The sequence below is a fragment of the Streptopelia decaocto genome (genome assembly GCF_964273445.1).
Source record: "Streptopelia decaocto genome assembly, chromosome: 15".
In the NCBI taxonomy this organism is placed as follows: Eukaryota; Metazoa; Chordata; class Aves; order Columbiformes; family Columbidae; genus Streptopelia; species Streptopelia decaocto.
This window is the reverse complement of record NC_138670.1, coordinates 12,711,122-12,726,476: the sequence shown is the minus strand read 5'-3', so window position 1 is coordinate 12,726,476 and position 15,355 is coordinate 12,711,122. Positions and strand designations below refer to the sequence as shown.

At 51.3% G+C, this 15,355-nt stretch overlaps 2 protein-coding genes across 4 annotated transcripts in view; one reads left to right on the top strand and one right to left on the bottom strand.

Annotated features, from left to right (window-relative positions):
- ASCC2 (activating signal cointegrator 1 complex subunit 2) overlaps positions 1-9,795 on the top strand; it is a 28,006-nt gene extending 18,211 nt beyond the window's left edge. Inside the window, exons 14-19 of one of the 3 annotated variants that reach the window (XM_082066321.1) lie at positions 49-263; positions 1,849-1,968; positions 5,635-5,859; positions 7,410-7,521; positions 8,081-8,157; positions 9,028-9,795. In XM_082066321.1, the coding sequence (XP_081922447.1) occupies positions 49-263; positions 1,849-1,968; positions 5,635-5,859; positions 7,410-7,521; positions 8,081-8,157; positions 9,028-9,196 (918 nt within the window). In that variant the 3' untranslated portion in view covers positions 9,197-9,795. The other 2 variants (XM_082066322.1, XM_082066323.1) reach the window with 2 other exon arrangements.
- Positions 9,796-12,434: 2,639 nt separating this feature from the next.
- On the bottom strand, positions 12,435-15,235 carry UQCR10 (ubiquinol-cytochrome c reductase, complex III subunit X). The gene is made up of 2 exons (XM_082066699.1): positions 15,061-15,235; positions 12,435-12,709 (listed from the first exon to the last, which is right to left on the bottom strand). Exons 1-2 carry the CDS (start codon positions 15,220-15,222, stop codon positions 12,662-12,664), a joined length of 210 nt encoding a protein of 69 aa, XP_081922825.1. The 5' UTR covers positions 15,223-15,235; the 3' UTR covers positions 12,435-12,661.
- Between the last annotated feature and the right edge of the window lie 120 nt (positions 15,236-15,355).

Here is a 15,355-nt window from a genome sequence, read left to right as displayed (position 1 = left end):
CTCATGCGCACGCCCGCCGTCCCTCACCGTTCTGTGTGGTGTGTGCAGTGCGCCGGGGCGGCTGCTGCGCCCCTCGCCAAGGTGTCCGGGGTGGAGCTGGACTCCCTCATCTCCCAAGTGAAGGATCTGCTGCCGGACCTCGGCGAGGGCTTCATCCTGGCCTGCCTGGAACAGTACAGCTACAACGCCGAGCAAGTCATCAACAACATTCTAGAAGATAAACTGGTGCCCTGCTTGGATAAGCTGGACCGAACAATGCAAAGGTGTGGGACAACTGCTGGCATGGCTTTGAATGCCCTTTGTTTTTTCAGTTGTGGGTTGTCATTTAGTGTCATTCATGTTGCAGGTTAGACGCTTGTAGAGCTCTAAGCAGGTGTGTTTTCTTGGGGTAGGTGGCTGCAGTGAGAGCTTCTCGTTGCCATCTGCCACTGTATTTCTGTCCTCTTTGTGTCCCTGCAGAGGACTGGAACGTTCAGTGTTCAGCATTTCAGCAGAGCAGGTGCTGATGGGGGGAACAAAAATACTTGTACATTAAAAACTCCAATAAGAACCATTAAAATTCCACCATGGGGACACTGGCATAGCTGAGCGATTGAATGTGTTGCCCTCAAATGTTACTTTGCTGTGGAGAACAGGGTCAGAGGTGTTAAAAACCCGGCTGTCCTGCAGGAAGGGGCGTCTTCAGAGGGGCTAATCCAGCTGAAATTCAACCTGTATCTGGAAGGTTACTCTCTTGCAACTGAAGTTAAACCAGAGTGGGATTGGAACTAGCAGTTCAGGTCCATTTTTATCTCCTCCCTGACAAACTTGCCCGGCTTTCGCTCGCTTCCCCAGGTTACAGCGGCTGTGGGTTTATCGCTGGCAGTGGAATTGAGTTGGTTTAGTTCGCCTGCAGCTGCCAGCGTGTTTGTGCTGCAACAGCAGTTTCCGACTGCGCGTCAGGATGTGAATGTGCTGCTCGCTCACATTTCATGGAGGAACGGGCAGACTGTCTCATTGTTGCATTAAAAAAGGAAAGCATCTTTATCAGAAAAAATAATGTAAAATTCTTAGTTCTGCAACAATCTTCACGCTCTCCCAGCCAGATCTGCTGAATTTGGCACAAACGGTGCGGGGTGGGCCTTGGGAAGGTTGGGTTTTTCTGCAGAACCAGCAGTTACAGAAGATACGGCTGGGTTTTTTCCTGCCTCTTACATCTTGAAACAAAACGTTCAGTTCAATAGCGAATGTAGAATTCTGATCACTGCTGATTTTAGAAGTGAGCTCAGCAGCGCTTTCACATTCCCAGCTGAGCTAACAGCACCAACAAAACAAATGCAAAAATAATGGTCTTTTGACTTGTAAGTTGAACAAACATAAACCTGGAACTCTGAGAAAGAATTAAGAAGGAACCATAGGGAGATAAATGTCCTGAAACCAACAGCGGCAAATTACTGGAATTTTTTCCGGCGTGTAATGCATCACACTTAGTGTTTGGCTTTACTGAGTCACCGCTTTGAGAGCAGCCAGGCTGTTGAATATTCCACGCTCCTGCACAGTTTTACTGATTCTTAAATGAACAGATGCATTTTCTTCTTGCTTTCCGTAAGTTGCTCTAGTTTCCCAACAATAAGCTTCCAAACCTGCTTTTTATCTTACACCAATGCCATGCAGCGGTCGTGCACGTACTATAGTGCGGCTGCGAGATGAAGAGACAGCAATTTGTGACCCCATCGTGCAGCACCACGATGAGGATCTCAGCATGCCGGGGGTGACTTTGAGAAAGAAGAAACCAAGGGTTTAGGAAGGAGAGGACGTGGTCTTCCTCAGTTCACCTTTGGTTTGATTCTCCCTTATTTGTTTTAACAGGCAGCTGAAGCCAGACCCTACTCCTCTCGTCACTTCTCGCTGTAATGTTTTCCAGAATGATGAGTTTGATGTTTTCAGTAGGGATTCGGTGGATGTTTCTCGGATCCAAAAAGGCAAGCGGTGAGTGTCGTGCACCCTCAATTAACCCTGTCTGTCAAGCAGAATAAACCTCTGCGAACCTGCAAATTTGTTTCTCGCACAAACCTCCTGCAGGAATTTCTTGGCAGGGGGCAGCGAGGCTTATCAAAGATGTTTCCCACCTGTTTCTATGGGAAAGTAAAATGAAATATTATTAGGGGGTTGGTCTCAGGCAGTGTTCTTCCTAATTGGCTTTCCTCAGTATGCTGCTAGAGATCCCTGTCAAGCTCATTTGTGATGTCAAGCTCTTGCTTCTTGGTCTTAACGTTAAATTCGTACCGAACAGCAAACCTTGAAAAGCAGCCACCTCTGTGAGCCTGGTGTTGTGACTCAGAACTGGGGATAAATAACGATTTGGTTTAGATCCAAGTGAAGCTTCAATGTCTATCTGCTTCAAAATCTGATAACACTCAGTGGCTTAGATGACTTTTGTTGTTCCTGCTGCTCTAAGCTCCCTGCAGAAGAACATTTCCCTTGCTTTCCCCTTAGGTTGGCGCGTTGTGCTGTGCCACACTGTGCGAACGGAGGTTGGGGCTTTGTCCTGCTGGCTCCTGTTGCTGGCAGCTCTATCTACAACATGGCTGGTTAGAGAAAGCGCTTAAAAAGAACCTGAAGCAGGTCAACCACATCCAATCTTTATGTTAGTATGTATTTACACAGAATGTAAGTAAAAGTCTGGCTGGAGATTGAGCTGCATGGCCCTGGGAGCTCCCAGTCAAGGCTTTGGTTGCAAAGCTGCATCAAACTCTCAGGAGAAAACCACTTTTGTCCGCAATCCTGTTGGACTGTTTCAGCGGCACTGCTATAGTGCTTATATTGGCTCAGCTAGGCAAGAAAATAATTTCTCTTCTCTCTGGCCAAGACAATGACTTTTGGAGCCTCCATAGCTAAGAATTCAGAGGCGTTCTCTCTCTTCTTTCTCCTTGGCACGTTGTCTTGCTTGGCGTGCAGCAGGAGCCTTCTGCACAGGTGAGCTCAGTTATCTTCCACTTCCCAAAGTTTTGCACATGTGAGTAGCTGCTGTGGAGGCTGGACAAGGCCAGAGAGCGCTGCCCGAGTCCAGCACAGCACGTCCAGTGCTCGGAATAACCCTGCCAGGAGCTCCCTCTGCAGATAGATTGGTGTAGATGAGGTTCTCAGGGACGTGGGTTAGTGATTGGACTCAATGATCTTGAGTGTCTTTTCCAACCAAAATGATTTTGTGATCACTTCCAGAGCTTCGGAAGTTAAGTCATCCCTGAGCTGGGTGTTGGGAGCCTAATCCCACAGCATTGCCCCCCAGCTGCGGGCAGGGGGGCTGGGTCTGCTCTGTGGTGGTGACACCGCTCCCTGAGAACGCAGTTGTCTCATCTGCTCTACCATTCAGGGACCTCTTGGGATTATCCTCCTCTCAGTGCCGCTGCTCTGGTGTCTCTTGGCCTCCCTCAGGCTGTGTCGTGGTTTAAAAGCAGTTGTTACGCAGAGAGCACTCTCTGCAGGACTCCAGACACATCAGTTACGTTTGGAGTCGTTTTTAAAACCTGTACTTAAGTAGCTGGGATCAGCAACATACACCCTACGCCCAAAGTTGCCATATCCAACTAAATCAAAGGATAATTTATAGTGCCTTGCTCTCTAGAATTTAACATTCAGAACACCAGAAGTATGAAACGTGTCCTTTCAGCACTAAAAGCACAAGTTCCTTGTCCCACAAGCGAGAAACCCGATGTTTTGCCTAAGCGCTGGGCTGACAGAGCTCTCCCAGCCTAGTTTGAGATCTGCTTTGGATTTCAACTATATAATTTCTTTTTCTTCTTCTTAAAATCTCTTGCTCACCGAATTCCACTTGCGTTTAGTGCTGTTGTGATGTGGCAATGGTGCTGCCAGAGCAGGATGGGTCCCACTGCGCTGCGGAAAAGCACGAGCAGTTTGGGGCAGGGCCGGTTAATGGGAAAGAGAAAAAGCCACACCAGGATGAGGAGGGGAACAAGCACAGGGAAGTGAACATATATAACACATATATATTCTTTGCTGATCCTGAAAAGCGATCCCACTTGTCTGTGCCTGTCCAGCCGTAATTGCACGCTGAATCTGGCTCTTGAAGTCGGAGTGTGTCCTGAACACTGCAGGACCAGAGGGATTATCCCACTGTTTTTCCTGGAATTGGTGGCTGAGACATTTCGCTGCAGCTCCTCTGCGATCATCAGACCAGCTCGACAGGAAACAGTTACCAAATACTTTGCTCAGTCTCACGCTAAAAACCACCAGAAGAGTAGCCGAGCGGTGTGTGCAGTCACAGCGAGTCACCCGGGGAGGAACCGCATCTGCCGCAGGGTTACGGAGCTTTCAGATCCTTTGTGAAAATCAGGCTGTTTACATCACTTCCCCACTTCTGGCAGGTACATCACCCAGGTCTGTCCATTCTCGAGTCACCGACCGCCTGCCCTGGGCAGGTTCTTTCTCCGGTAACGTCCGGATGCCAGGCAGAGCGCTGGTCCGTGTTCCTCCTCGACTCTGAGGGCTGCACATTGTCCCGTGAATATTTAACAGGGGAATCCCTTGTTGCTTTGCTGGAAGTGTATACTTGGCCAGTCTGAAAAATGAGACTTAAAGAGTTTACGCTTGTGCAGCTGGAGACACAGCATCTCTGGCCGCTTTTTTAATACCTCTATCAAAATTTTATCTTCCCTTCTTTAAAATTGCTGTAATTGACTTAGGTCCTAAATTAAAAAATATCTACACGCAGTGCTTTGAGGCTGAATCAAAATCACCGGTCTACTCTGGTTTGTTCTTTTCAGTGTTAGTTGTGCTCACTCTGATCCTTACTTGCTGCACTGGTAATTTGTGCTTTCTCTGCCTCCATTCGTATTTTCCATCTCCCATTTGTAAGCTGTGGTTCTTGGCTCCAGGAACACGCGTGTCCGTGCGGCGGTTACTGACAATCAGGTCTGTGATTTGCAGTGATTGCAAAAGTGATTGCGGTGAGATGATCCTGCTGCGGGGTGTTAGAGAGCACCGTGCCCTGCACAGCCCTCCGGAGACCCAAGTCTTCTTCCTACCAACTCACCATTTGGAATTCATGGCGCTTCTGTTGTCGTCTGGATTTTGGCCAAATTTCAGCTTGAGTATAATTGCTTTGGCTTCCTGTAAAAGCTTGTGTTCTGGCTGCAATGACAACAGTGGTCTCCAATTCGTGTTCTTAGCTGCTGTGGAATCTTGCTGGGCTTCTGTTTTAAAAATGACTTTTCCAAGCCAGGAGTGGCTGGTTTTTTAGTAGCCAAACAGCCCTGTTATAAATTGGAGTAAAACAGGTAGGTGTGAGTAGCGCTTGTGTTACTTCAGCTTCCACTTACTGACAGGGGAAAAAGTAACTTACAGAGATCTTTACATACTGCCCTTGAAACGGCCTCAAGTTGTGCCAGGGGAGGTTGAGGTTGGATGTGGGAACAATTTCTTCCCCAAAGGGCTGTGGGGCATTGGAACAGGCTGCCCAGGGCAGTGCTGGAGTCACCATCCCTGGAGGGTTGGACAGACGGACATGAGGTTCTCAGGACATGGGGCAGGGACAGGGGTGGGTTATGGTTGGACTTGATGATCTTGAGGGGCTTTTCCAACCAAAATGATTCTATGGTTGTGTGTTGCCTCTCCTTCCCGTGCTGGGGAGCGCAGGAGGGAGAAGGACACGACGAGGAGTTTGCTGAACGACAAGCGCCTGGTTGCTGAGCAGAGGGAGCGTTACAGCCAGTACAGCGTGGTCGTGGAGGAGGTTCCTGTGCAGCCGGGAGGAGCTCAGCTCTACAGGGAGGACTACGAGGACGAGTACGATGACACCTATGATGGAAACCAAGTGGGGGCAAACGATGCTGACTCGGATGATGAGCTGATCAGCAGGAGGTAGGTGCTGTGATGGGAATCACCACCTGGCTCACACAAACCTGCTCGGCGCTGGGTTTGGGCTGTTTCTCAGAGGGAATGTGCATCCTTCAAACCGCTCATTTATCTTCTGTTTTCTCTGTGATGTGAAAGGAGGGAGATTTGGGTCTCTCTCTCATTGGTAGGGAGCGTTGCAGGGCTCTGCAGGGCTTGGCCATTGCCTCAATTGATCAACAAACCTCAGAGGAGGCTTTGCCGTCGTGTAGAAACTTGCACTCAACAGTGCTTGTGCTGATAGAAAACTGTCCCACAGCGGAGGAAAATGGGCTGTCTTAAATAACAGGTATAGCTGGGCAACGTGAAGTGGTTGGTTAGCAAAGGAAACCTTCAAAACTGGGAACCCTACAAGGGGATTTCTGTTCCCTGCCAGTTCCCTCTGACACCTTGGGGTGCTTACACCTGGAATTGGGTCCAGCATGGGTGAGGATGGGAATTGTAGAATATTTATTTTAGAAATAAGAGCTAGAGATGTTTTAAAAGCTGTTCTAACATTTCTGACAGTGGCCTGTTAAATTCTGATGTATTGTGAAGATGCCACCATCTCTAACTTCAAACCAAAATGCACCTTTGTGGTTCCTTTGTCCCATTTGTGTTTTTTTCCTTTCTAAAGCGTGGCGAGGCTTCCATTGAAGTCCTTTTTGTGCTTTGCCTGTACCAGCGCAGCACTCGGGCCTTTTCCCTATTTCAGGTGCTCGTGCTCCTAGAGAGGCAGTGGCAACAATTAGTGGATGTTACTGCTTAAAACCAGATCTAAAGGTTTGAAGTAACCAAGGCTTTTCTAGTCTTACACTTATTTCTTTGACAGTGGAATGGTGCATCTGAATTCCAATACCATTTAAACACACACACATATATATATTAAAGAAGAGCTATAGGCATGTGCTGAATTCCACCTCTACCCCCCAGGCCCTTGGCTGCTCTGCGTGTTCAGGGTGATTCATAAAGCTTGACGAATTTCTCCCAGTATGAAACTGGGGCACAGCAGTGGAACCATTGACCAGTTGCGGTGGTTTTAGAGCACAGCACTTGCTGGGCATTCACGTTTCTGTGGGAGTTTGGGTTGGAAGGCTGAGGGTTCCCTGTACCGATGCCGTTCCCTCCCCGGTGAGCTGAACCCAGCAGCTTTACTCCTCACTGGCACCTTGGGGCTCTGCCCGGTCCCCTTCTCCCCACGAAGCAGTTGTTTCCTCAGATGAATTCTTTGTGAGCTTTCAGGTTTTTCCTGACCTGCTCCTTTTTCTTAACTATTATTATTTTCAGTAACAACATCATAGTGAACATTCCCCAGTGAAGAACATCTGTGTTTAATTGCCCATAGTAAATGTGTCATTAGCTACCAGGTCTTTTTTTTTCTTTTGCTTTTCTTTTTTTCTTTCTTCAGGAGAAGCAGCAAGCCCATGAAATTTCTAGCTCCTCATTTTTGGAAGATATGATGCAAAGCGAAAAGGCTCCGCTGTTCAGTGAAACATTTCTGGCTGTACTGTTTGCTGACTTTGTGCCTTAATTTTCAGGCCATTCACAATCCCTCAAGTCTTGAGACCAAAAGGACAAGAAGAAGGGCAGGAGGAAGAGGAAGGGGATGAAGAGGAGGAGGAGGAAGAAGCTGAAAAGGAAAGAGCAAAGGTGACGTTTAGCTTGCAATTGGAGTTGCTTTAAGATTGACCATCCATCTTCTCTGCTTCACGTGCTGGTGTTTGGCAGAGGTGATGTGGAGCAGGTTTCCTCCTTCAGAGGGTCAGTCTTTTAACAGTTGGGTGGAGCTTGAGCTGCTTTTCCAAGCGGCTGCTTCTGCAGGTTGTGAAATGTACCTAAATACAGCTGTCCGCTGCTTCCTAGGGTAACCGTGCTGGAACAGTGACACTTATCCATGGAGAGCTTTAACCTCCTTTATTCCTTAGGCAGACAATACCAGCAGAACACTTTGAGAGTCACCAGCGCTCTGTTGCTGTGGATATTCTGGAAATAGTGATGTTCTTGCTGGTAGAGGTGGGATGTGGGAAGAATTCTCAGGTTTTCTGCTGGGTTTGGGGTTTAGAGTTTGACACCAATCCCGCTGGCTCAGCCAGCAGATAATAAACAACAGATTGACTCTGTTGCCTGGTCTGACAGAACCACCTTCTGCTCGAGCCCTTTGTGCGATGCTGTTGAGTTGACTGACCTCTTGCCTTTCTGCCCTCGGTAGGACCATTTTGTGCAGGACCCGGCCGTGCTGCGTGAGAGAGCTGAAGCCCGGCGGCTGGCGCAGCTCGCGAGGAAGGGGTGAGTGAGCACCTCCCTCTGCGGGGGAAGCCGTGTTCTGCTGTGCTTAGCGAGTGTTCTGCTGCTGACCCTGAATTGCTGAGGATATACCTGCTCCTTAACATTCCTGTGCATCAGGGTCACCACCACGGTGGTGGGAACTTCCTCACCCAACTTTTACTTCACTGCTCATCGTGCTCTCTCGTCAAATGGTTAGGCACATAAAAGCATAGAATGGTTTGTGTTGAAGGGCCCTCCCCAGCTCCCCCAGTGCCCCCCCTGCCATGAGCAGGGACATCTGCACCAGCTCAGGTTGCTCAGAGCCCCGTCCAGCCTGGCCTGGGATGTCTCCAGGGATGGTTCAGCCACCACCTCTCTGGCCAACCTGGGCCAGGCTCTCACCACCCTCAGCACAAACAATTTTTTCCACATGTCCAGCCTGAATCTCCCTCCTTTAGTTTAAAACCAACACCCCTTGTCCTATCGCAACAGGCCCTGCTCGAAAGTCTGTCCCCATCTTTCTTATGGGCCCCTTTTAAGTACAGAAAGGCTACAATAAGGTCTGCCTGGAGCTTCTCTTCTCCAGGCTGAACACGCAACTCTCAGCCCGTGCATGTTGGGATCTGAGAGAGCACGGCTTCCTAGAGCTTGAGCATCTCCCACAGGGTTTCAGGACAGTTTAACAGCTGGTTTTAGCTGACAGTGTGTAGAAGGACAGAGTTGTTGTGTGGCTGATGCTGGTACTCAGCTATTGCCGAAGCCCCACAGAGCTGGGATGAGCTGAGGCTCAAGGCCTGACAGCTGAACTCACGTCTTTTGTCAGGATCTGTATATTTTGTCCCCCAAGCGTGCAGTGTCCTCGTCGTAATGTCCTTTCTCTGTGTACCCCAGGCACAAGCACGACAGCTCTGCCGTCGTTGGGAACGCGAAGGGACACGGACAGAACTGGGAGACGGTGCAGGAGCGAAGGAAGAAGGAGGCAAACAAAAGCACAAGAGCCAACCACAACCGCCGAGCCCTGGCCGACAGAAAGCGGAATAAAGGCATGATTCCTTCCTGAAAGACTCAGCCCGGGTGGCGTCATCCCCAGTCCTCTGCCTGGGAGGACGTGGTTGTGTTTTATTCCCTCAGCACTCGCTGTGCTCGGGGGACTGGTTGTCGTGGTTCAATACCTGACGCTTCAGCTCACGTGGAATTGCACACCTTGGTGGGGCAGCCCCTTATGGGGAAGGAACTGCCCTCCAGGCAGACCCCAGCTGCTCGGCAGTTCATGGAGATGTGCGTACGACAGCGGGCTGCACCGCACCTGCAGCGGACAGGCTGCACAGCTGTTCGCTTCCTTTTGTACTATTTATAATTCGGAGATTTTTATTTTCGTATTGCTCCTTGCGCCCTCTCCATCACTCATGTGGGTTTTCAGCCCCCGCAGCGGGCGGCTCTGAGAGCGAAACTTCCCTGGAGCGGCCCCCGCGGCCTTCTGCTCCGCTCAAATGCCTTATCCTGCGGCACAGCCGCAAGGACGATAGGAAAGTGCTTGGGCTCTTCCCATTGCCAACAGCCACCCGGGGGAGTTAGGTGAATGAACACCTTATCATCCATTCTCGTCCCTCGAGTGAGGTGTGTGAAAACAATGTGCAAATAAAAGATCTCAATCTTTCAGTTGGTGCTTTAGGCTCTTATAGACCGTATCGATCTTGAAGTTGGAAAAATCTCAACAAGCCTTTTAACGCGCTGTGTCTGCAGGCACTGAATTCACTTGCTGTTCCGCGTTGGTTTAGTGTGATGAGATCTGGCCGCAGCCACCGAGACTAAAGATCCTGGAAAATCAGGGATGACAGGGATGGAAACGGGCGGGGAAGGCAGCAGGGGCAGAGTCCCCGCGAGCTGCCTCCTCAACAACTTGTCACACTGGAGCAGAACTGCCCTCGTCATTGTGTTTGCTGTCGGGAATGCCAGGAGATCATAGTAAACAGTTCGTAGTTGCTGAAGGGGCTTCTCCCAAGCGCTGTCTCTTGTTTGCAGTTGCTCCCTGTGCAAAGAGACACACAAATTGAGTTTGCTTTGTACTCTGTTTGTGAGGCGCTCAAATGCTTACGCGAGCCTGGAGTATCTGCCGGCAGCTGGTGGTAAAACTGTTGCGGTTGCTGCTGTCACGGAGCAGCAGCACGTTATTGCAGTGCTGTCCCCATCGTGGAGATGAACTTTCAAGTAAACAAGTAGGCTTGGCTTGGTTAATCTGCTCCGCGTGCCATCTCCGCACCACCATCACATGTGGTTGGGGTTTTTGTTTGTTTTTATTTTTCTAGTACTGCAAGTGCTACCGTTGTGATCTCCACGCTGAGCGATCAGCCCTGGGTTGCGCAGCGTTCGAGCTCCGGTTCCAGGGTGACTCTCCCCTTGGAGCGCTGCAGCGCTTTGGCAACGAGCGCCGTGAGACGGCCGGTGCTGCCGGGTTTTACGCAGAGGGCGGGACCAGGGGCTGTAGGATCAGAGCTGCTGCCAGACACTGCTGGGGCTGCTTTGGGAAGAGTAGAAATGGCTGTCACCATTCTGCAGATGGGATGAAGTCCTGAGTGCTGTGAGCCCCATTTCTTTGTGTATCAGGACAGCTCAAACCCCCAACAACACGTAGGAAAAAGGGAATTACATTTACCAACTTCCCCAAATCTGTCAAGCGAAATCATCTGCCAGGATAACTAACTCCACTCTTGTGCAGCTACTGTTCTCTGCACTAACAGCTTCATTTACTCTCTGCCAGCCCACTCTAATGCTTCTCCCCCTGCTTAATACCGTATTCATCTTTAGTTCTTGCTTCTAAGAAGCTGCAAATCTCTATCACCTGCTCAGCACAGCGTGAAGCTATCGGCGCTGCAGACGGAGCTGGTAGTAAAGCAGGCGGTCTCATATGGTACGAGATTAGCCCAAGAAAGCTTAAGCCATTGCTCTTAAGCATCTCTATAAAAGCACAGCTGGGACTGTGAAAGCTGGAGTTGTTTTTTGCTCAAAAAACAGAAGCACAATGTTTTTCAAGTCCTCTTTGTGTTCTTAATGTTTTACTCCTGACACCTATTTGCAAACCCAATAAAGCTGCTTTCATTAGTGCTGGCTCTAATTTTCTCTCCTTCATCCATTGCTCAAATTCCTCCTTATTAGTGAAAATATAGTGAGGAGGGAGAGACACGGCTTCTGGGCTGGGAAAGAGGGAAGAGCAGGAGTCACTCAGCCACATCTTCCCACAGCCACCAGAGAGCCCAGAGTAATTAACTGCTTCGTTACCTCCAACAGGATCCAAACAGCCCTTTCCTGGGAGGGAAGATGCGTTTGAAAGGGCCGCTGAGAGCAGGGATGGACTGTTCAGTGAGGTTGTGGAGAATTTGAAGAGAACCTGTTCCTTCCCCTCTGGCTGGAGCGGGGGTGGGCAGAGCACAGGGACCCCCAGCAGCTCCCCGGGATGGGATAGAGCAGCTGGGAGGGTACAAGGTAAGACTGTTCTGCCCCTCAAGCCACTCAAAGAGCCAGAAGGTGCAGAAATAGCTCAGAAAGATCAACATCCCATTCGGTAGGTTTTGGACAGGCTGGAATTATACACAATGTCCATTTTCAGCCCAGATTGATGGGCTCACACCAGCGCTCACCTGCAGGGGTGAGGCATCCATCCATCTACCCATTTGTCCATCTATCTGTCCATCCATAGAATCACAGATGGTTTGTGTTGAAGGGCCCTCCCCAGCTCCCCCAGTGCCCCCCCTGCCATGACAGGGACATCTGCACCAGCTCAGGTTGCTCAGAGCCCCGTCCAGCCTGGCCTGGGATGTCTCCAGGGATGGTTCAGCCACCACCTCTCTGGCCAACCTGGGCCAGGCTCTCACCACCCTCAGGCCAACAATTTCTTCCTCATGTCTGGTCTGAATCAGTCTGTCTGTCCATTTATCTATCCATCTATCAATCCCTTTACCCACTTCTCGCACTGGTAACAGCAGGGCCGGCAGCAGCATCTGTGCTGCAGCAGGATGACGGGCTAGGAACCTGCATCAAAGATGTAAATGATTTCAAGTCCCTTTTCTTTGGACAAGATTGGAGCATGCAGGCAGCTCCTCACCCCTCTGCTCAGTTCCTGTCAGCAGTGGCAGCAACCTCTAGCTGTATAAATGCTTTCAAGTCTTTCACATTATCTCAAAAATAGTTTGATTTCTTACAGCATGTTGAAGCTGCGGTACAGGGCCCTACTGAAGCGTCCTGTCTCCTAGATATGAAGTTACGAGCAGGGCAAGGGGTAAATCAGGGGAACACAAAGTGGAGACATGGACCAAGAATGTTTTATTTTAACGCAGTAAGTTTGAGTACAGCAGCAGAACTCCTTGAGTCCATCTGGGCTTACATCATATCAGTAGGTGGCTGATATAACCTGCCTCGGAGCTGTTCGATCAGGAATCCATTCCCATTTTGATGCAACCAGTTTCAGGAGAGCGGATCCTTCTCTGCGGCGTCTTTTGCCACCCCAGGCTGGATCCTGCTGCTGAGCATTTCAGTTTTCACTGTTCTCATACTTGTGCTTGATGTGTTTCCACAGTTTCTGGATGTAAAACAAAAAAACAAACAGTGATCTTAGTTTTTAAGTGGTCCTGGGATAAAGTTTCACTTTAAAATGCAAGCTACCATGAACACTTTGCCCAAGAGCAAGAGGGGAGAGAACAGTTTGTAGAACACGTGTGCGGGTACCAGCAGGATCCATGGCAGGCTGGGAACTGTCACCCCGTGTGTCCCTGCTGCCCGGGGCTCACCCTGCTCTGCCGCAGCGAGTCCCGCACGAGGGATGCGGGAGGAACAGCAATGGCAGCTGAGAGCCCCAGCCCACGCTCGCCCTGCCCGCGGAGCAGGCGGCACAGGGACTCCTGGGCTTTCAGAGCAGAACAGGAGGGAACTGCTGCTGTCCCGCAGCCCCTGTGCCCGGGAGCCACAGATTATCTCCGCTCGGGCCGGGGGAGCATTTCTGCTCCCGGAGACATGGGCTGCAGAAAACAATCCTGCTCCAGGCACCGATATCTGCTGGCGCAGGCGGGACTGAGGGAAACGCCATTCAGTGTGTGCTGTGCTGTTTGATGTACACAATAGAGTTTCAAAAACAAGCTCCCATTCTCCACAATTCTGTTCTCAAATCCTGCTTAAGAAACATTAACGTATATAAAATGCTACAATTAAAAAAAGGAGTTGTGTGCTGACATTCAAATGTGGTTTTAAGTGAGTTTTACAAGTTACTGTTGCTAAAAAGGAGACAGGGACCCTGCTCTTGGTCTTTACTGTATTCTCTCAGCTCACCCAGCCCCTGGTGAGTGACTTCAAGGTGTTGCGGCTGTCACCTCGTGTGGTATCAGCTTTCCGCTGGTTTCACAACCTGATTCAGAAGGCAAAGAGCAGCTGTTGCAGTCAGGGAAGGTGCGGGGCAGCTCTTTGCAGCATCAAAGCCATTCAGATGAGCTGGCTCCCCTGTGAAACTGTGTCCTGGGTGCCCCGAGAGACCCAAGGCACATCGGAGCTGCAGGACAGGGAAGGGAATCGCTGTGCTGCAGGTGGGAATGTGAAACACACTGAGTATTTTCTGTACTGTCTGCGAGATGGAAATTCCAGCACCGTCTGCCTTTTCTTAGGGCATGTGCTGCATCACCTCATCTGGCCCTGGAAGCCGTTATATCACCTGCCCGTGTGACTCAGTATCCAGACAGTTATCGTGTCACAGCTCTACTTAGAATCATTTTGGGTGGAAAAGCCCCTCAAGATCATAGAGTTCAACTGCTACCCACCCCTGGCACTGCCCCATGTCCTGAGAACCTCATGTCCGTCTGTCCAACCCTCCAGGGATGGTGACTCCAGCACTGCCCTGGGCAGCCTGTTCCAATGCCCCACAGCCCTTTGGGGAAGAAATTGTTCCCACATCCAACCTCAACCTCCCCTGGCGCAACTTGAGGCCGTTTCCTCTGCTCCTGGTGCTTGTTCCTGGGGAGCAGAGACCGTGCTACAACGTCCTTCCAGGCAGTTGTAGAGATATAAAGCCAACTTGACCTTTCTCATCTCACTTTCACACCCGAGATGGCAGATGCTGTTCCCCTGCACAGCAGCAGCACTGCCCGTCCCCAGCTGTCACCCTCCTGTGCTCCAGGCAGACTGGGAAGATGAACGACTATGGACCTAGAGAGCAAGCTCAATGCATTTTAACCTTCCTGCACTCCACCCCTTTTTATACTTTTTCCCCAGTTACTCCACAGCCACAGAAGCCTTAGAACACACTGAAGCCCTGACCAGAACCACCACGACACACGGAATAACCCCAGGCTGGCTGGGTTGCAGGAGCTCTGCAGATCCCCAGCCCAGCCCTGCTCACGCAGGGTCACAGAGCAGATCACACAGGTGGGTCCAGGCGGTTTGAATGTCTCACAGAAGGAGACTCCACACCCGCTCTGGGCAGCCTGGGCCAGGCTCTGGCACCTCCCAGCAAACAAGTTTCTGCTCATGTTCACATGGAGCCTCCTGTGTTTCAGTCTGTGCCCGTTGCCCCTCACCCTGGCGTTGGGCACCACTGAACAGAGTCTGATCCATCCTCTGACACCCACCCTGAGCTATTGATCCATTGATCAGATCCCTCTCAGCTTCTCTTCTCCAGCTCAACAGCCCCAGCTCTCTCAGTGTCTTCAGTCTGTGCCCGTTGCCCCTCACCCTGTCACTGGGCACCGCTGAAAAGCGCATGGAAACACCAGTAAAGCCTCCTCTGACAGGCCCCGCGGCGCTCGGGGCCTCCCCGGGAAGGCAAGGCCGCGCTCCGCCCGGGGAGCCGGGACAGCCCGGGGTGCGGGCCCAGGCGGGGCCGCGCTGACCTTCAGGCCCAGGCCTAAGCCCCGGGCGGGCCCGCGGCGCGTCCCCACCCTTCCTTACCCCCTCGTTGAGGTGCTCGAAGATGGCGTCGGCGCCCTGGTCGAAGGCGCGCTCGAACAGGACGGCGCCCAGCACGATGCTGAGGGCGAAGGTGGAGGTGCGGCGGAACAGCGCCCCGTACGCCTGCCGCAGCAGCGCCATCTTGCCGCGCGCTCTGCGCATGCGCGGCCGCCGCACGGGCACGGGCAGCGCGGGGGGTGCCGGGGGATGGAGGCGGCGCTGCCGGCGGAGCGGGGACCGGCGGTGAGTGCGGGGCGGGCGGACACGGACCCGTGTGACAGGGGGCGAGAGGCCA